The sequence below is a fragment of the Pinus tabuliformis genome, chromosome Q (assembly GCF_031772625.1).
Source record: "Pinus tabuliformis cultivar Carrire ecotype Pingquan chromosome Q, CPIR1, whole genome shotgun sequence".
NCBI classification, from domain to species: Eukaryota; Viridiplantae; Streptophyta; class Pinopsida; order Pinales; family Pinaceae; genus Pinus; species Pinus tabuliformis.
Genome location: NC_142296.1, coordinates 732,073,100 through 732,094,812, shown reverse-complemented (window position 1 = coordinate 732,094,812; position 21,713 = coordinate 732,073,100). Strand labels below are relative to the sequence as shown.

The window sequence follows — 21,713 nt, the reverse complement described above, 5'->3', positions numbered from 1 at the left end:
CGCATATTTGGTATTCTGGTATCTTCTCGCAGGTCAAGAGCATAACATGTTCAATGAAACCTACAACCAACAATACTGCTGAGAAGCAAAAGATACTACCCATGGAGCTTTATAACTTAGCTCAATATAGTGTTTACATTGATCAACCTGTTGAGAAGCAAAACATACTACCCATGGAGCTTTATAACTTAGCTCGTTACAATAGTTGAACCTGCTGAGAAGCAAACCAACATGACACATAACAATATAACAACCTCACACCCATATCTCTTATTAGAGCTTTATAACACAACTCATGGCGATATTTACATCCATATGCATATGTACATATACCAAAAACATCACACCAAAACATATACCAAAAATATTCGCTCAATCAGTGAATAGAGAAGGATACATAACCTGCATCTTATCTGTCATCTCCCATGTAGCTTCATCGGGCCCAAAGTGCTTCCACTGCACTTTAACTTGCTTGATTGCTCGGTTCTGAAGCATGAACATCTTTCTCTTTAATATACACTGAGGTTCCGGTTGGAATTTTCCATTTGGCTCCACTTGCAATATAGCCCAGTCAATCACATGAAACATACTTCTTAAGCAATGACACATGGAAAACATCATGGACTTTCACTATCGGAGGCAGTGCAAGTTGATAGGTTACTGGTCCAATCCTTTCAAGAATCTTGAAAGGTCCACAAAACCAAGGTGTTAGCTTGGCACATGATCCAATCGTCAAGGAGTTCTTCTTGCGTTTGATACACAAATACATATGTTCCCCAACCTGAAACTCCTTAAAAAACTTGTTTTGATCTACATAACTTTTTTCCATGTCTTGTGTTGCTTTTAGATTCTTCTTGATTACCTACATCTCCATTCCATCTTTTCCAACATGTTCGACCTTATCAATACCACATTCATTGGATAACTCCAATTGATGGGAGTATTACAACTCTGCCCATAGAGTACCTCAAACAAACTCATCCTCAATGACTCTTGATACCCATTGTTATAAGCAAACTCAACCAATGGAATGTACTCCTCCCATCTCTTTTGTTGATGCATCACATACATCCTTAACATGTCCTTCAATATCATGTTGACCTTCTATGTATGTCCATCTGTTTATGAATGATAAGTTGTGCTAAAGGCCAAATCTGTCCCCAAAACTGCAAACAACTCCTTCCAAAACTTGGAAGTGAACTTAGCATCCATGTCTGACACAATCTTCCTTGGAACACCATGCAACCTCACTACATCTCTGATGAATACTTGTGCCACATCACTAGCTAAATACATAGACTTCATTAAAATGAAGTGTGCTACCTTAGTCAACCTGTCGACCACAACCATGATGGAATCATGTTGTTTAGATGTCCTTGGAAAACCTGTGATGAAGTCCATGGAAATGATCTCCCACTTCCACTCTTGGAATCAGAATCGACTGTAGTAGTCCTCCTGGATGCTTACATTCTGCTTTCACCGGCTGACAGTCCAAACATCTAACCACAAACTCTACCACTTCCTTCTTCAGATTCAACCAAAACTTCTTCATTGTTGTCAATGTCTTCTGGTATCCTGGGTGACCTGGATATGATTTTGCATGAAACTCTCGCAAGATATCTTTCTTGAGCTCACTGTCATTTGACACATATATTTTGTCCCTAAATCTGATCAAATCATATATTGTAAAACGATAATCCACATCTTGACCACCTGTACCCTACTATAACCTGTGCATAAGCTCTATGTACCTGCCATCCTGTTGTCTTGCCTGTAAGACCTGATCCTATAAGTCCATCCCATAAGAACTCATAGCTGTTATATGATTCATGTGTATCCTCTTGCTAAGAGCATCTACAACCCTATTCTCCTTACCCTTGATGTACCTGATCTCAAAGCCAAACTCACTAATCATGGCCAACCATCTAGCTTGTCTGGCATTCAGATTCGGTAGGTCAAATAGTTACCTCAATCCACTATGATCACTCATCAATACAAACCTCCTACCAAGAAGATAGTGCCTCCACGTCATTAATGCATGGATGATCGCTGCCAGCTCAATATCATGTGTCAGATAATTCTACTCATGCTCATTCAATTTTTGTGACTCGTAGCATTCTACATGTCCTTCCTGCATAAGGAATCCACCAAGTTCTCTCTTGCAAGCATATGTGCACACCACAAATTCTTTGTCTGAATTCTTACCTGTCCTCGGATGTAAACATGTGACGAGAGGCTACTATGATGTGATTCAACTCCCCAAGTATAGCCAAGGAAGTGGAACTGACAAAACCAAACCAATATGATCTTCCACACATATTACAAAACCTTCAGGAGCCAACCAACCCTTCCAAGTGACCAACCCCTAAGGCAACTTGACATTTCATTGATCTGGACCCCCAGTTGCTCCCATGATAGGCCATGCATGCAATTGAGGCCTTCTAGTCGTTCCCACAACAAGGGCATGCCAATGGCTGTGGACTTTTTCTGCTAGTTCTAAGCCAACGACCTTGGATTTTGTGCCACTTTTTCAGGGCTAAGACTTAGGCCACTGCCCAGAAATTCCTGAAACTTCCATAAAATGATAAATTACATTGGAACAAAGGTATTAATGCAAACACTTGATCAATGACTTCATTATACCCTTACTAGTCATGACAAGCATTTCGTCAAACATGTCACAACTATGCAATCTATAAGACATAACATCATATCTGAGCATAGGGTTCTCATACTTACCTGATATTCATAAAGAAGCATTGTTGTCATATCACAATAGTTGCATTATCATCTATTAGGTCATGTAATCAATGTACTTTCAGTTACTATTCAAAACATGACAAGAGTCGTACATCAAATCTATCATAAAACATACTCATAACCAACAAAAATAACAATGATATAACAACCATAAAATAGACATATAAGTCAATACATTTACACATGAAATACCAAGGAGAAGGAGGTCTTATTAATGAATGCAAAAGCCAACCAAGTTTCGGACTTCTGTGAACCACTCGACCATAGATTGGCTGAACCAAATCTTTCTTTCAACCAATCATCCTTGTGCCATATTCCAAACATGAATGTGGGGCTCAAAACCAAACCAAACCAGGTTTCCTCATGCTTTACCACAATCCCCGCTGGATCACTAGGCCCTAAACAAGCATGGATGCCAATGGATTTCTCCACCTAATTTTTCATATGGCTATATTGTTATTTTCTTTGATAATTGCATTTTTTCATTAACACATTCCATTCACCCCATAACATCATAACATTATTCAAATTTGCATAATTATTCAACAACATATGCAACTATGTAGAAAGAACAATATCATCATCATCAATGCAACGGAACATAAAGGAACAACAGAAGAAAAACATTCACACATAGAGACACCTAGATTGGTCGGAGACCAGGGCAAAACCCACTATGGGGAAACCCTTGCAAATTCTTCTTCTTATAGATTGTCGTCAAATGATTTAACAAAACAGAGTTCAATGATCCATATCTTCATCTATACAGCTAACCCGTAAAAACAACTACAACATCCATGAAATAAACCCAACAAAGATTATACTCAAAATATTGATTCTGAAGTCTGTACTGAACTGTCACATGACTGCAGTTAATTGTCGAACCCTGCGGTCAATGAACGAAATATTCAGACAACTGAGATTTCATCTTTTAGTTCTCGGTCACACGAAGGAGGATTCATTCGAGCGACTATAGTTGCCTGGTCACTCTCTGAAGCACTACAAGCGAGTGACTATGGTCGGATCTACCCAGATCTATCTCTGAGCTTTAGTCGCACCCTTCAAGATGTTATGTGAGTGACTTTGGCTTCCGAGTCACACTCTGAAACACTGTAAGCGAGTGACTATAACTTGTTGGTCACTCTCTTAAGCTTGGTCTGCAAGTGACTGGGGTTTGCAACTAGAAATATGAAACCCTAGCTCCTTATCGCATGGATGGATATTTGTTTGTGCGACTGGATGGATCCAATCACACATATGAGCTTCTATGCGTGTGACTACAGTCGAATCCTACTTGTTTTGTGCCTGCGACTGGGGCCCAAAACCCTAAATCAGAGATGTGAGCTTCTGACCCTACAATTTCACCTCAGAGCGAACCTGATCCTCCGTAGACGAGCCTCAGACGTGTGCGAGCCAAAAACAAAATAGAAGAGTGTCTCCTAATTGTGTCCAAATGAGGTATAGGTCACTTGCATTTATAAGGGTTGCACCGGAAGATGGACTAAGTTATGAGCTCTGAACCCTAGTGATGGTGGAACCCTAGGTTTCCTAATGACAGTTTTGCTGCTCTGCCTCGGCACGTACACAACAGACAGGGTTACACTGTCACCTTCGCGGGTCTAACCGCGTCCCTACCGATCCACATTTCATTTTCAATTGTTTTTGCCCTCTACAGTCGAGCTGGTCGGCGGTCTGTTTGTCTTTTTCTTGATCGCCCACGGTTTTCGGCCTTCATCCCTTACCTTGACTGTCATCCCCGTTCTCCCCTGGCATCGAGGCGTTTTGGCATCCGACAAATATGGTGGAGGAGGACCTCGTGGACTACGAGGAGGACCCCATGCCAGGTCAAGAGATTTGGGTGCACTATTCCACATCGGTTGAGGCCCCCGGTAGCGCACTCTGGGTCGACCGACAGCTGCAAAACAGGCGAAGAAACACACGCCCCTCCCTGGGAAGCGCCAGCATCCTGTGGTTAATGTCGTGGACTGGTGGGCTCCAGTATTGTAGCAATAATGCTACAACTCCTGGAACTCCCTTCTTTAATTTTATCAACCCGGTAGTTCGTAACAAACTTGGAAGCGACGGTGCTGTATGCACAAGTACTAGCTCTTGCCGCAGCTGTCACTTGGTTAGCTGGCACAAGTCCGCTAGGGGCTCAAGCCAACTTCTATGAGCTCTTAGAAGAAGCTTTTTAATTGATGGATGAAAGCTAACTCGAAGGAAGCTAATCTAATTGCAAAAAGAAACTGAAAGCCAAAAAGAAATACAAACCCTAGCAAACCCTAGCAAACCCTAATTCTACCAACTAGTCCTACTGATGCAAAAATGAGAATGCAAACTACGAGAAGAGATGCCATTACTTCTAGGAAGGTAAAATGCATGTGTCTAAGTTATCACTATCTGAAGAAAACATCTTTTTGTATTTTTGCTTAAGTTGTTGAAATTACCATGCATGTGCTTCTAACTAGTTTTCCACTGTGCAGGGATGGATCAAGGGATGAAATGCTTTGGGAAAGGTTGGGATGGTACAGAGAGGGTCTAAGGGATCCCTAACATTCTTTCCTGAGAGTTTCACAAAGTCTGGATGCCATGCAACCGTGCTCATGAACTTCTACAGGAAGTCTGCAGGGGCTTCTACAGGATGTTCTGGGATTTCTACAGGATGTTCTGTAATGCAATTTCGGAGCATGGGTGAGTGAGGTAAGGTGCATGAATGGATAGGGAGGTAGGGTAGGGGCCTGAAATGACCCAAGGACTGATGGATAGAGTTGATGAGAGGGTGTGGAGGTCTAGCTTGCATCAAAGAAGGTTTAGGCAATGGGAAAGCAAGAAGGTAGGGTTACGTGGCAAAAGAGCAGATGGGAGATGAGGAAACAAACTTGGTGATGGAGGAGCTGATCTGGATGAGGCTCAGATGAACGAGGAGGTGATGAAGGTGCCCTGCATAGTGTTTCCAACTGAACCAACAAAGACATGCAAGAAAACAAAGATCTAGTTATGCTACCCTAATATGATCTAGCTAACAGTAGCAAGAATGGACAGCAGCTTTATTTGCAAGGAAACCATGTACAACACGTGAGCAAGAACAGTCCAAAAGATCTGAATGCATGACTAAATCCTACCACTCTATTCCAACCATAAAAAGCTACTTTAACCATCAAAATAAATCTAAATAACAAAGAAAGATCTAAATCTAGATAGCAGATTTTATTTCAAGAACGCAGCAAAACACATAAAGATAAACAAGGGAGGTACTAGGCGCTTGAGATGGGCCCAACCCCAAGAGCTACAGCCTCCCAAGAGAGATTTAGAGCTGGTGCAAAGCTGGATTCATCTTTATTAAACAATAATGAAGAGTTACATCAAAACTGTCCAGAAGGAGAGCTTGAGAATGAGCTGAAAGCAAAGCTAATCTATTGCATAAAAATCGAACTACAAACTAGCTAACTAATGGCTAAAACAAAATGACTAACTGGCTAACCAAATTGACTAACTGAAATGAGGTCTTAAGCCCTCTTATTTATACAATTTGAGGACCCAACAGTCCTCCTAAAATTTAGGGACTTGGCTGCCCAAGACTTGTAGTTAACAGCAGTCCAACTTGACTTGCTTGGCTGCCCTTGTGCTCATTGATTTGGTGGCCTTTGAACTCCGAGCTGATGGTGGAGAATTCGAGGTAAGGGCCCATAAATGAGGGGGACACCTTCCTACAAATCCTCTAGCTTGTTCTCCCACGAATTTGGCTGCCAAGTGCTCATTAAGACCTTCAATTTTGTCTCCAAGTTGACCAAAAAGGCTACACAAAGCACCCATTAGACTTGTTGGCATAATGACTAACCAAATTCACTCTATTAACATAAAAATAATCAAAAACATGCAATAAACCAATGAGAATGGTGGATTAAGTCAACTTAGGAGGTTGGATGAGCCCAAATACTTGTCCATTTTTGGGGCTCATCATCACCCCCCCACTGAAAGTGTTGCTCATCCTCTGAGCAACCAATCTCTCTCCTCATCTTTGATGGCCCTGGTGGCTTCTTTGGCTAACATCTCGGCTGTTTTCTCCCTTGGCTTCCCTCTTTTCAAACTTCCTGTAGAAACAGTTCGTTGGCTTCCTGTAGAAACAGTCCTCTGTCTTCCTGTAGAACTGTTTTTAAGTCCATTATCTGAATTCTCTCTCTTCCAGTGAAGGTTTTTGGCTTTCTCATTCGTAGGTGATGGACATCCTTGAAGGAGACTCCTCCTTTTGTTTAGCTTTTGTGTCCTCAATGACAGTTTGATTCTTTGACTGTGGTTTGGGGTCTGCCAGTTCTTATCTGCATGCCTTTTCTCGCCTTAAAATGTAGTGGAAGCTCCCTCTTTCACTTCTCCTTCAGCTTGGGAGAGGTACTTAGGGCGGACAGCACAACTGCTGCCTCCCTAGCTAGGATTCCGGCCGACTTTTCCTTCTGCTGTCTTTTTTCTGGACTTCCTGTAGAAAGTCCTGTAGTGGCTGGTTTCTGGCTTCCTGTAGAAAATGTTTCGGTCTACTGTCACTGATATCTCATGGTGTGTCTCTTCCTCCTTTTTCCCTCTTCTTTGGTCTTTTCTGCCTCTGTTAGCTTGCTTCCTCATGCTCTGTTTAGCTTCTGCCTTCTCTACTGTAGCCTTTTTTCTCTGTTCTGCCTTTGTTTTGCCCTCTGCTTGAATGATTTGTGCTCCCTCATCATTGGCTTTTTTGTTCACCTTCTTCAATGTGTTCTCCCATTATGAATCCTCATGGAATGGTGGGGGTGCTTTTTTATGTTTTAATTAGAAAAGAAAATGCTCAGGAAAACAATAATCAATCACTAAAATAGAAGACAACTGAATTTGGTGTTTTCTGAACCCAGGGAGGAGTTTCTCTTGTGTTCCTCAGAATACCAGATAGCAATAAGTCTCTTGTTTCTGTCACCCAGAATTCAACTGTCGGTTTATTGAGAGTACAATATTGTTTTTGCATAACTGAGCATAAGGGCACAAATTCTCTTCTCAACACATAGATACATATGTGAATTCAAGTTTTCGTGCATAGAGGGCGGCCTCTACTACAGCATATATCTTCTTTTCTTTTAAAGATGACGAGGAGATTTCAGAGTGCAGAGAAAGAACTTGGTAAAATACAGTGAAACATGCAGGCAATCTTTCATGTTTAGTTGAATACACAGGTAGAATGTTACTATCATTTTTTCAATTTGATGCCATGTTCCATTCACCATTTTGTACCAACAAATCATGCACAATGAAGTTTCCCTGATCCTACCTCATTTGGAGCTTGAAATTCGCCGAAAATCCCACATTTTCTTTCTGCATGGTTGTTTTCTGCGTTTCCTGTAGAAACGCCTGTAGGATGTCTCTGCGCCTCTAAACAATATGATATGCGGGATAATTTTGAAAACAGGTAGAAAAACTTAGTGGAGGACGATAGGTTAACCGATTGTGCACACTTCAGTTGAGAATGTGGAAAGTGCAGATGAACAACAATTCATAAGTTTTAGCTGAGCCGCCTTTAATTGCTGCGTGATTTGCGTGAGAGAGTGAAGTGGCCAAGTGTACGTGGCCACATGCAACCGGAAGTGTTGTTCATGAACTATGTGTTTTCCCCCTGTAATCACTGCCGTGAATTGAACTGAAGTTTAACCGGTCAACACTTCCTGTTTTTTAAATTTCCACGTGAGTGAACTGTCCACGTGTACTACGTGACTGCCGGCTGAACAATCAGCTTAACCTTGATAATTCGTGGCTTAATTCCACCATTCCATCAATTCATGCAGTTTCCAAATTAAATCTATGCAATAGAAGAATGAGATCAGTCACATACCTCGAAGTTGAATGGCTGCCGTGAAGCTTTTTACTGCTACATGCTCTGATTCTGCTGCTGCATGCTTGGATCCTTTGATTGCATGAGGCTTGGCTGATGATTTTGATTGTTTTTCCTTGTGCAGGTGTCCTCTGGTCGGATCTGAGCTGCATGCAATTGTTTTCACGTTCAGATCTGCACCTTCAAGCTGCTGCTGCTGCATGGTCACAAAATCAGAACTTGTTTTCGCCATTGCTCTCAAACGGTAACCCGGATTGAGCTGAAACTCGGTGAGCATGTTCCTATCATCATTATGCATCTCCCATAGCAAAATCGTGATCAATGGATGCACGGATTTCGAGAAAAATGGAAAATGGCTGAAGATTTCAGAGCTTGATTTCTCGGAAACCGTGCATCGGAATCGGCTGAAACTGCTTGGGTAGGTTACTATCACCCATGTGCATCTCCCCATGAAACAGGTTTTGAAACGGATGCACGGTTATGGAGAAAATGCAAAAATGGCTGATGGTGATGGAGGCTGATTTCTTGGAAACCGTGCACCGGAATTGGCTGAAACTGCTCAAGCATGTTGCCATCACCCTTGTACAATTCCCCATAAAACGGTTTGTCAAATGGATGCATGGTTTTCAAGTTATGGCAAAAACAAATTTTGTTCTAGGTATTTTTGCTTCAAGGCCTTTGCATTTTTGTTGCATGGTATGAAAAAATGAATTTTGGCTGTGATGCAGGTATGGAGATGATGGAGGAGGAGTTGGAAGACTGCATGAGGACTTCTGAACCCTTGGGGAAGCTACCATGTTCGCCAAACCACTTTTTGAAATCCATGTCTAGTTTCCCACAATTTCTATAGGAAGTTCCTGTAGAAGCACAATGAGAAGCACAAGGAGGTGGAAAGAATGATGGAGAAAGGCAAGGGATGGCCACATAAGTGCTTGCAGGCCTAATCAACAGATTCACACCATCAGATTCCATTTTAGACTTGAATTTGGTTCGTCCAAAGGTTCTACAGGATGTTTCCTGGAGAAATACAGAGCTTCCTGTAGAAGGCAAGAAAATTCCTTTAACCTTGATTTGAGTGCTCCTCCTGTCATGAAACGTCCTTCTTGCAACCTGCAATGTCATTGCTGCAACATGAAATTATTCAATGGAGATTAGCTTTATTTTTTTTTCTTTTTCTCTCTTTTTTTTTTTTTTTTTTGAAAAACAACTAGGGTGCCTCATGGAGGTTTTCACCCTAATTGCCTGCCTTGGGCGCCTCCAAGGGAGGTTTTCACCCAAAGATCTTGTTCTCTTTTCTCTTTTTTTCCCAACCCATTGACCGCCTCATGGAGGTTTTCAATCAATGAGCCAATCTAAGGCGCCTCCGAGGAGGTTTTCACCTTAGATTTCTATTTTCCTCTTTTTTTCTTTTTTTTTTTCTACCCTACCCTACTTGAAAAACAAAATCATTTTCAAGTATAAGAATACTTCCAATGGAGCCATGTGCACATCGAGATTAGAGACAAAATGATGTGAAGGCTCAAAATGCATGCTTTGACATGTATCCAGATCTCAGAGACCAAATGATCTGGCTTTGAAGGGATCAAACATAACTGAGGAAGAAAGTACCGCTGCAACTTAGTGACCTTCTGAAACCATATCTCAATATAGCTTTGATATCCTTGGTCGTCTTGCTGATTTGGATCATTCTTCATGTCACCTTCTATCATGACCTTCTGATCTTCCTCTTTTTATTGATCTTTCTCTTGAGTACATGGAGGATTTGATGATAACCATGAGGGAACTCTCTCGGTCTCTGATTTAGATCTCTTCTCATCATCAAGTGTAACCCATGGTTCTTTGATCTCCTCTTTGGAATCTTCTTTTTCCTTTGGTCCTTCAATGTTGTCAATATAATCTCTGCTTTGCAACACTCTTCCTGAGCTTTGGTGAAGATCATTGGGCTCAAGAGGAGTTGTTTGGATATGTTGTGCCTCAGATTTGCAATGGGGTTGAGCTGCTTCATTGTGTGGTTTTGGAAATGGTACGGGTAGTTGAGTGGAGGTGTGAAATTGAGATGGAGATGGATGGCATTATGGTTGGGTAGGCATTTGGGGTTGCCTTGGTGGAGGAGGAGGCGATGGTTGTGGATGAGTAGGTGGTGGAGGAAAATAAGCGGGATGAGAGTTGTACTGGGGCCTCCACTCCTGATAAGGTGCATTCCACTGAGGCTGTGGTTGAGCATAAGAGTGAAATGAATGAGCAACTGGTTGGGCATAATATGGATCTGTGAAGGAACAAGGAGGAGGTGTGAACCAGGAAGGATGAGCAGGGGGACCCCAAGAGGGTATGGAGGTGGTTTGATAGGGGTCATAATAGGTCTCGGGTGTCCCTTGCAGTTCCTGCTGGTAAGATTTAGGTCCATGCGGCCAACTTTGGTTCATGTAATAGAGTGATTCAGTGGCTCCTTTGGCTCTCTGATATGCAGCTTTGAATCTGGGTAAGGAAGGGCACTGATCTATAGGATGGTATTCTTCACAGACAAAACACACTTCTATGGAGTACAATGGACATTCGTTCCTAGGATGCTTTCTAGTGCACCTAGGACAAAAAATGGCCAAAGCCCTCTTGGCTTCTTCTTGCTTCTTTTGGATCCGCAAGGTATCCAGTTGCATGGTGAGAAACTGCCTCATATCACTCTTGAAATCTTTGATCTGATTTTCAAATTCATCTTTGGACAAGATGTTGCTCCCAACATTTCTGCTTGTAGCCATTTGCTCCAGAGGAATGTTTTCTTCTTCTTCTCCCCTAGAGGTTCTTCAAATATATCTTGATGTCCACCCAGGGGTTCTTTAATCACAACCATCGAAGAAGAGAGAACGTTGGCTGTGTGAAGCAGTGGGGGTGTTGTGCAATCATTTTTTTTAACTTATCTCTACTCCTACAAGACATGAAATGAAATCTTTTTGGTTGATTTTTGCTTTTTTTCTACTTCTACTTGCAAAACTGAAATAGATTGAATTGCAACTAACTATCTTGCTAAAATGAAAATGCGGAATTAAATTGAAAGCAGGAAAGAACAAATCTACTTTGCTCAAACGAAATTGCAGGAATGAAATGCTAGTCTACGCTTGCGGAATTGAAATGCTAATCTACGCTTGCAGAAATGAAATTGCGGAATTGAAATGCTAATCTATGAAAGCGAGAAATGCTAATCTATGAAAGCGAGAAATGCTAATCTATGAAAGCGGGAAATGCTAATCTACTTTTGCATAAACGAAATTGCATAATGGAAATGAAATAAACTACTTAGCAGAAGATTGTAGTGGAAAATAGAAGAAAAGCGACAATCACCAATACTCTGACGCTTCCCCGGCAACGGCGCCAAAAAGATGGTGGGCTCCAGTATTGTAGCAATAATGCTACAACTCCTGAAACTCCCTTCTTTAATTTTATCAACCCGGTAGTTCGTAACAAACTTGGAAGCGACGGTGCTGTATGCACAAGTACTAGCTCTTGCCGCAGCTGTCACTTGGTCAGCTGGCACAAGTCCGCTAGGGGCTCAAGCCAACTTCTATGAGCTCTTAGAAGAAGCTTTTTAATTGATGGATGAAAGCTAACTCGAAGGAAGCTAATCTAATTGCAAAAAGAAACTGAAAGCCAAAAAGAAACACAAACCCTAGCAAACCCTAGCAAACCCTAATTCTACCAACTAGTCCTACTGATGCAAAAATGAGAATGCAAACTACGAGAAGAGATGCCATTACTTCTAGGAAGGTAAAATGCATGTGTCTAAGTTATCACTATTTGAAGAAAACATCTTTTTGTATTTTTGCTTAAGTTGTTGAAATTACCATGCATGTGCTTCTAACTAGTTTTCCACTGTGCAGGGATGGATCAAGGGATGAAATGCTTTGGGAAAGGTTGGGATGGTATAGAGAGGGTCTAAGGGATCCCTAACATTCTTTCCTGAGAGTTTCACAAAGTCTGGATGCCATGAAACCGTGCTCATGAACTTCTACAGGAAGTCTGCAGGGGCTTCTACAGGATGTTCTGGGATTTCTACAGGATGTTCTGTAATGCAATTTCGGAGCATGGGTGAGTGAGGTAAGGTGCATGAATGGATAGGGAGGTAGGGTAGGGGCCTGAAATGACCCAAGGACTGATGGATAGAGTTGATGAGAGGGTGTGGAGGTCTAGCTTGCATCAAAGAAGGTTTAGGCAATGGGAAAGCAAGAAGGTAGGGTTACGTGGCAAAAGAGCAGATGGGAGATGAGGAAACAGACTTGGTGATGGAGGAGCTGATCTGGATGAGGCTCAGATGAACGGGGAGGTGATGAAGGTGCCCTGCATAGTGTTTCCAACTGAACCAACAAAGACATGCAAGAAAACAAAGATCTAGTTATGCTACCCTAATATGATCTAGCTAACAGTAGCAAGAATGGATAACAGCTTTATTTGCAAGGAAACCATGTACAACACGTGAGCAAGAACAGTCCAAAAGATCTGAATGCATGACTAAATCCTACCACTCTATTCCAACCATAAAAAGCTACTTTAACCATCAAAAGAAATCTAAATAACAAAGAAAGATCTAAATCTAGATAGCAGATTTTATTTCAAGAACGCAGCAAAACACATAAAGATAAACAAGGGAGGTACTGGGCGCTTGAGATGGGCCCAACCCCAAGAGCTACAGCCTCCCAAGAGAGATTTAGAGCTGGTGCAAAGCTGGATTCATCTTTATTAAACAAGAATGAAGAGTTACATCAAAACTGTCCACAAGGAGAGCTTGAGAATGAGCTGAAAGAAAAGCTAATCTATTGCATAAAAATCGAACTACAAACTAGCTAACTAATGGCTAAAACAAAATGACTAACTGGCTAACCAAATTGACTAACTGAAATGAGGTCTTAAGCCCTCTTATTTATACAATTTGAGGACCCAACAGTCCTCCTAAAATTTAGGGACTTGGCTGCCCAAGACTTGTAGTTAACAGCAGTCCAACTTGACTTGCTTGGCTGCCCTTGTGCTCATTGATTTGGTGGCCTTTGAACTCCGAGCTGATGGTGGAGAATTCGAGGTAAGGGCCCATAAATGAGGGGGACACCTTCCTACAAATCCTCTAGCTTGTTCTCCCACGAATTTGGCTGCCAAGTGCTCATTAAGACCTTCAATTTTGTCTCCAAGTTGACCAAAAAGGCTACACAAAGCACCCATTAGACTTGTTGGCATAATGACTAACCAAATTCACTCTATTAACATAAAAATAATAAAAAACATGCAATAAACCAATGAGAATGGTGGATTAAGTCAACTTAGGAGGTTGGATGAGCCCAAATACTTGTCCATTTTTGGGGCTCATCACGGACCTTCCGGGCTTGGAATGCCCCCCCCCCTCCCCTGCCACACTGCATCTTCTTGGCTCCTCCATTCAGGCCTCCCCTCATTTGATGCCCCCTTCCCTCATCCCCCGCAACTCCCCCCTCCTCCACCCCCGCTGCCCTCTTTGCCCATGTTTCCCCCCTCCATTTCCACTGCACAAGCGGGACCGTCTAACCCCCCGAGACCTGAACAACCACTCGATCAACCGGGCTCTTGCAGCCTCAATCCTCGCTCACCGATTCGTTCTGGTTGCTTCAGCACTCCTATCCCTAACCCGCGACCCTCGCTCTCGGCGCAACACAGCTCTTCGGAACCTTGCAGGAGCCTTTTGAAAGATTACCCTACAGGTCGGCGTTCGGAACACCTGAGAAAAGGTCGTTGCCTCAGAGCAGTGGACTCGGATATTAACCTGACTTTCGGCGAGGACGTGCAAATGGCAGATGCAATGGACACCGCGAGGAAAGTCCTGGTAGGCCGTGTCAGAGGTAGGAACTACACGGTGGAGAGATTGAGGCTCTGGACAGTGGAGATTTGGGGATCCTTGCTAAAAGAACTACCCGTTATTCGGGTCCTGGCCAGAGGATGGTTCGCCCTCCGCTTTCATAGGGAGGAGTACACGGATTGGATCTTGTCACGGTATTGGCACATTGAGCTCGCTCCTGTTCTATTGAAACGATGGGATCCTTTGTTCGACCCTGAACGTGAACATCTTGGAGCCGGACCCATCTGGGTTAGACTTCCTGGTCTTCCCATGCAATTTTGGACTCCCCAAGTTTTCAAGCGTATCGGAGACGCCCTGGGGACATACCTGGAACATGATAAGTCCTTCGAGAAAACTGGAATCATGACTATGGCAAGAATTCTGGTTTATCTGGACACCAGGGCTGGGCTGGAAGAGAAAATTACTCTCCACAGGAGACATTTCTCTCGCAAACAACTGCTGGACTATGAAGGAGTCCCATTTCGCTGTAGGAGGTGCCACAAGGTGGGCCACCTATACAAGGATTGTCCCCTGAATGCATCAATGAACACCGAAACCTCAAAGGGGACGAAGCTTCAATCATCTGTAGAATAGAAAAAGGGTGAACAAGAACAAGATGGGCCTCCGACGGAGACTGTTGTGGATGCCACAAAGAAGAAAGGGAGCCGGCGTAAAGATCCTTCATCTCCCCCAAGGACTCGCTCCAAAGCAGCAACAGATGGCACTTCGCAGCCAGGTAATCAGTCATCCCCCTTTCCTGATGTTTTATTTACGGATGTTATGTTTAATGTTTTGCATTCATCGCTGCCTACCCATACTTCAGCATTTTGCGCTATTCCCTCCATCCTCTGCCCTTTATCTGTGCCCCCACCCACTTTTTCCACCACCCCGACATCTCATAGGGATTTTTCCACCCCCCCCTCTCACACTCCCTCTCCCCCCGAGCCTGACCCCCACCCCTACAATCTCTGCTCTCGTTCCCAACCCACTCCCCCGCGTCTGGGTTTGGGACTTTCCCCTGGAAGGACCAAACTTCATAAACCGGTCAGAGGGCGCCCTTCTAAGTTAAAATCTGCCATTAAGCTAGCAGTGGCGGATGTGGCAAGGGGCCGACAACATACCATTGAGAGGGTGCTTAGAGCATTGGAGCCCACTGCCCGAGGTCCCCCATGATTTGGCTCTCCTACAATTGCCGGGACTAGCCAACCCCAAGAAGAGATTGGCTCTAAAACGATTGTTAAAGGATACCTTCTGTGACATGCTCTTCCTACAAGAAACACTTGGTACTGCTGAAGACTCTATCCGAACCCTGCACTCTATTCTTCCGGGTTGGACATTTCAGGGCTTGGATGCCATAGGCAGGTCTGGCGGTCTCGCAATTGGCATCAACCCTCGAACTGTCAAGCATATATCCACCTGGGGCGGCATGGGATTCATTGGCATGGATATCTTTGTCGGGGAGTTGGGTTTACAGTTAAAAGTTATCAACATCTATGCACCTAATCAGAACAGAATGGAATTCTGGCACAATTTGCTGGAACATGGTCTTATCACGAATTCCACCATCATGGGGGGGACCTTAATTTCTCATTGGGTATGGAAGAATCCTGGGGACATCATGCTCAAATTGACCCAATTTCCGACCAGATGAGCACTCTACTCGACTCCTGCAATTTAATAGATGTCCCCATGAATAAGAAATTGCCCACCTGGCACAATAGAAGGATTGGGGAGGCTGCCTTGGGATGCCGTTTGGATCGATACTTGATTCACCAAGACCTCATCCGACACCTCCCCCTTTATCGACAATGGGTGGGTACAGGGGGATCCTCTGATCATCTTCCCATTTTTCTACAAGTTACTGGACCATCAAAGAAGCCGCGCTCCCCTTTCAAATTTTTTGCTGGACATCTTAATGAGCCTGAATACATCAATATGGTGACTGAATTCTGGAGAGCACAGCCCCCTCTGAGGGAGCAGAGGTTGGCTGCGGATTTCGTTTCTCGGCTCAATAAACTCAGGTCAATGACAGAGGAGTGGTCTAAAAGAAAAAAGCGGAGAGATGACCAGATACTTGCTGATATAGAAATACAGATTGCACAGGCAACGGATGAACAGGGGCTAGGTTTCCTTACGGAGGAGACTAAAAAGAATCTAGTCATGCTTGAGAACCAAAAAAACAAGATCCTACTGGAAAAAGAAGAACAATGGAGATTGAAAAGTAGAGCCACCTGGCTCCAAGCGGGGGATGGCAATACCAAATTCTTCCACAACTATGCAAATGGAAGAAAGGCTACTAATACTATTTGGCAGATGCCCTGTGAGACTGAGGGCTGGGCCTCTACTCACCCTCAACTCGCCAGATTGGGGATTACACATTTCAAGAGGCAATTCACTGCACCAGCAGCCATCAACCTCCCGGATATCATCAATATCGCTGCCCACTTTCCGAGGTTTGTGGATCCGGAGGAAGCAGAGGACTTAAATCATCCGGTCACTATGGAAGAATTGGAAGGAACTCTCAAGTGGTTCAAGAAAGATAAGAGTCCTGGTCCGGATGGCTGGCCAGTGGAGTTCTATCTGGCTTTTCTTGAGCTTCTGGGAGGGGATCTTCTTGCTGTTATAGAAGAAAGCAGAATTTCGGGTCACATACACCCCCTCATCAACTTCACCTACTTGGCCTTGATTCCAAAGACTGATTCGCCATCCTCCTATAACGACTTCAGGCCTATATCCCTCTGCAACTGTCTGTACAAAATCATCTCTAAAATTATCGCCAACCGCATCAAGCCTATATTATCCAACCACATTTCCCAGGAACAATTTGCTTTCCTACACCATAGACATATTCAGGATGCCATTGGAACAGCCCAGGAAGCTCTACACTCCATCAAGCTCAAGAAACTCAAGGGACTCACGCTCAAAATTGATCTGAAAAAGGCTTTTGACAAGGTGAACTGGCTATACTTAAAGATGATTCTTACTCATTTGGGCTTTCCCCCAGCACTCATCAGCTGGATCATGGGATGCATCTCCACTGTCTCTTTCGCCATTCTTATTAATGGCTCAGCTTCGCCCTCCTTCACCATTGATAGAGGGATCAGGCAGGGATGCCCCTTATCCCCCCTACTATTCCTAATCGTCATGGAAGGTCTGAGCAGGTTCATTGCCACTGAAAAAAGGAGGGGAGGACTTCAAGGCCTAAAAATCATGGATCAATTCTATCTAACACATCTACTTTTTGTAGATGACATATTAATCTTCTTGAATGGCAGCGTCAGGGACTCCACCACCTTGAATGAGATACTGAACCTGTTCTGTAGAGCCACCGGAATGGAAATCAACAGGGAAAAATCAACCATCTCGCTATCTGAATGCACCTTACAAGAATCTCAGCTGGCCACTCAATTTTTTCCCTACCTAGCTACTGATTTGATGGGGGGATTAAAATATTTGGGATTCAGATTAAAACCAGATGGATACAAGATCGCAAACTGGACCTGGCTCATCACAAAAGTGGAAAAGAGAATTAGTTGTTGGTGTCATAAGCTCCTATCTAGGGCGGGCAGGCTGGTCCTTATCAAATCAGTCCTTGAGGCCACCCCGGTCTACTGGATGTCACTTGCTTGGATTCCTAGAGGAATCCTTCACAGAATACAACAAATCTGTTGCAGATTCCTATGGAATGGAAATAAGGAGGGTAGACCTTTTGCCTGGGTCAAATGGACTAGAATTGCTACCCCGAAGCAGTGGGGAGGTTGGGGACTTAAACTCCTCCCGGCTTTTGCTCATGCCTTGGCCGCCAAACAGGGTTGGCTCCTCCTTAAACAAAATAGCCTATGGACACAGGTTATCCTTCATAAATACATCTGGCCGGTGACCATCATAGATTGGATCAGAAGCCCAACCTGGAACAAAAAGGACATTTCGGTAATATGGAGGGCCATCCTGAATTCTATCTCTATCATCAAGGAGGGTTTATTATGGAAGATTGGAAATGGGGCATCTGTCTGAATTGGCATTGATCCTTGGATTGGCAGTGGAAACTCCCATATACTTCCTGATGGACTGATCCAGCACCTAAACAACAGAGGTATCAAGTATTTGGGTCAGATAGGGGATCAGCAAAACACTACTTTCCATACTCAGGCCTGGTTGACTGAACCACACTGGCACCTACCTAATGACTGGCGCAGAATCTGGCAAAGCTACCTAAGGGCTCTTACAGAATCACATGTAAGATTGCGCATTGCTGAAGAAGATGAACTAATCTGGGCGCACTCTAAAGCAGGGCAATATACTCCGAAACAGGGTTATAACATAATCATTGCTGACAAGAAACCTGAGAATATTAGAAGCTGGTGGAATAATCTATGGAAGCTTCAAGCTCCTCCACGCACCAGACTGCTGATGTGGAATATCCTGGAGGATAAGATCCCCACGGGCTCCTACCTGAAAAGAAGGGCTTTTATGGGGCCGACCCGATGTGTTCTCTGTCTACAGGACGAAGAATCGACCCAGCACCTGTTCCTCTCCTGCCCAACCACCAGGAGCATATGGGCACAAGTACTTCAATCACTGAATATGACTAGAACCTGGCAGGGGGTCGACATTACCACGGCTTGGGAGTCCTGGTGGTCCACATCAGCCATACCAAAAATGAGAAATCTGCCTCTCCTGGTCTCTTGGTATATCTGGATCAAAAGAAATAAAAAAAAATTCGAAGATACCGCGGTCAACTGGAACCTCCTCCCATTACAGATTTGTGCCGCCTTCGAAGAGCTTCCAAATGTGGACAGTCAAAAGCGCCAAAGAACTATACAACAGGAACGGATCAACAAAGACATCCCGTGGGCCTATTATGACGGAGCAGCCCAAATTCACGGCTGTGGGGGTGGAATATGTCTCTATCTTTCTGACTCACACTTCTACCAGATCTGTTTGGGTCTGGGACCCGGCACCAACAACCATGCTGAATTAATAACTCTCCGCCACCTGCTATACTTTGCTATCCTGAAACACTGCCGAAGCATTCAAATTTTTGGAGACTCAAAGATAGTGTCTGATTGGTTTAACAATTCAGCTGTTTGCAATGCTTACTCTCTGAGAACTATTTTGGAAGAAATTGTTTTTTTCAAAACATTCTTTGATCAGATTTCTGTTTCTCACATCTACAGGGAAAGAAATGAAACTGCTGATAGGCTTTCAAAAGAAGCGACGCATCGTCCTCTAGGGGAATGGATGATTACAGAACATTCACCAGCAGGGGTCTATCATTATTTCCACAGACCATACATGGATGAGGAACCACCGAGAGGCAACAACCTCTAATTTTTCCAGCATTTTGATTATGAACTATATGAACTACTCTGTACATAATATCTGTCTTTATTAGTACTACCCCTGCGTGGGTATTATTTTGGAACTATATAGCGGACATAGGTAACAGAACAGTACACCTCCTGGGTCTACTTGTATTTATTTTTGTTTATTTTGACTGTGGATTTCATTGCCACGTTTACAGCATATGCCTTCGGGCATCAACAACATGTAATTTCTCATTATGAAATTATGAATTATCTTTCTTCGGAAAAAAGGGTCACTTGCATTTATAGCCTTCCAAGAGGGTCCTCTTTGCTTTAGGGTCGACCTTATCAAATATGCACATGTGGGTTTTTATTCACAAATACACTTTCCCTTATCTGATTTGAGTGATCTTTAGGTCGACTTTGGTCCTCTCGAAAAGAGGAATTCAATGTAATTATTATCTCCATAAAGTGAGCTATCCAAAGTGGAATTTCACCGCAGTTGCATTTTTTTAACACTCCCTCTCAACTAGGGAGAATTCTACCTGCCAATATCTGACCATCGATCAACATGGCATCTTGTCATCATATCCTATCCAGTCTCAAGTAACATCATGTATTGTCACATATGACCTTCATTCATCTCATACTTATTCCCGCTTATCTCTTCATTGTCCCTGCTCATGTGCTGAACATTCTCGAATCTAAAAGAAGAATAATTTGTTACCAGAGCAAAGCTTAAGCTACCACCCTCTATTCATCAGGGTATTACTTGATATCTCTGTCAACGGGCTATGACTCGGAATATCATAATTGGGGAGTCAATTTTCATCATCATCAAAGAGCATATCATTAGGGAGCACATCTCAACTTAGAACCACATCAGGGAGCACATCTTGACTTAGTATCTCATAGGGGAGCTTCTAGTACGACCCCATATCAAGCAATAGGATGTCCAAACACACAAGGGAGCACATCTCAACCCTAGAATCAGATCGGAGAACTCAACCTCAACTTGGAAATGCATAGGGGAGCAAATCTCAACCCAATCCTATTGTCTGTCGATCTTCCTATCGATGACTCTAAGCAGTCACGTGGTAGAACACTTGCATCATAATCCAGCTTGGATGAGATACCTAACTTACCAAGAGATAAGGAACACACACCTCCAAGCCTCGTTAAACCGTCGACAATCCCAACAAGCCCTGCTTGTGGGTATGATGCCAACTGGGGTATACTTTGCATAGACCAGATAGGGGAGAAACATCTCCAACCCTATGAAGATAGGGGAGCAAAATCTCCAACCCTATGAAGATAGGGGAGCAACATATCCAACCCTATGGATAATAGATAGGGTGATAACCTATTGTCCAGAGTTCCCTCAACCTCAGGAGCCCTCCATCTCAATTCCTCACCCTAGGAGCTCAGAGAGCGGGGAAGAGTGATGAGCCTCGGTATTGCAACAAGAATATTGCAACTCCCAAGGCTACCAAATTTAATTATTGACCCGAGGTTTGTACAAACTTAAGAGGTATCGACACTATATGTGCAGCTACAATGTGTCCTTCCTTTGCCGTCATGATGTGATGGAATGCATGTAATGAAATCAAATTCTAAACTAATTACAAAAAATGAAATGCTCGAAATAGAAACCTTAAGCTATTGCAAGAAAGAAAATACAAGGAAAAAAACCTATTCTAATTGCATAAAGTAAAGATCATGAACTAAATTTCAACCATTACACTTCAAAGAGTTTATATCCATTAACAGAGTTCATTGGATGTGGCAATCAAAAAATCATCACTATATTATCCAATTCATAAATTTGTCCATTAACCCAAATCGTTGAGATGTTTTGCATGGGTAAAAAGGCAAGTCCTAGGTGGTGTTTATCCCTCCTCAACCATTGATTTAGAGCCTAGGGGTCTTGATTCAACCCTAAGGGACCAAAACCAATCTTTTT

At 43.2% G+C, this 21,713-nt stretch overlaps 2 protein-coding genes across 2 annotated transcripts; both read left to right on the top strand.

The window, feature by feature from the left end:
* The first annotated feature begins 14,396 nt into the window (after nt 1–14,396).
* On the top strand, nt 14,397–15,038 carry LOC149221613 (uncharacterized). The gene has a single exon (XM_089387432.1). It carries the CDS (start codon nt 14,397–14,399, stop codon nt 15,036–15,038), a length of 642 nt encoding a protein of 213 aa, XP_089243558.1.
* A 1,095-nt stretch (nt 15,039–16,133) lies between these two features.
* On the top strand, nt 16,134–19,775 carry LOC149221612 (uncharacterized). Its single transcript, XM_089387431.1, has 2 exons — nt 16,134–17,548; nt 18,485–19,775. Exons 1-2 carry the CDS (start codon nt 16,134–16,136, stop codon nt 19,773–19,775), a joined length of 2,706 nt encoding a protein of 901 aa, XP_089243557.1.
* Nucleotides 19,776–21,713: the final 1,938 nt, after the last annotated feature.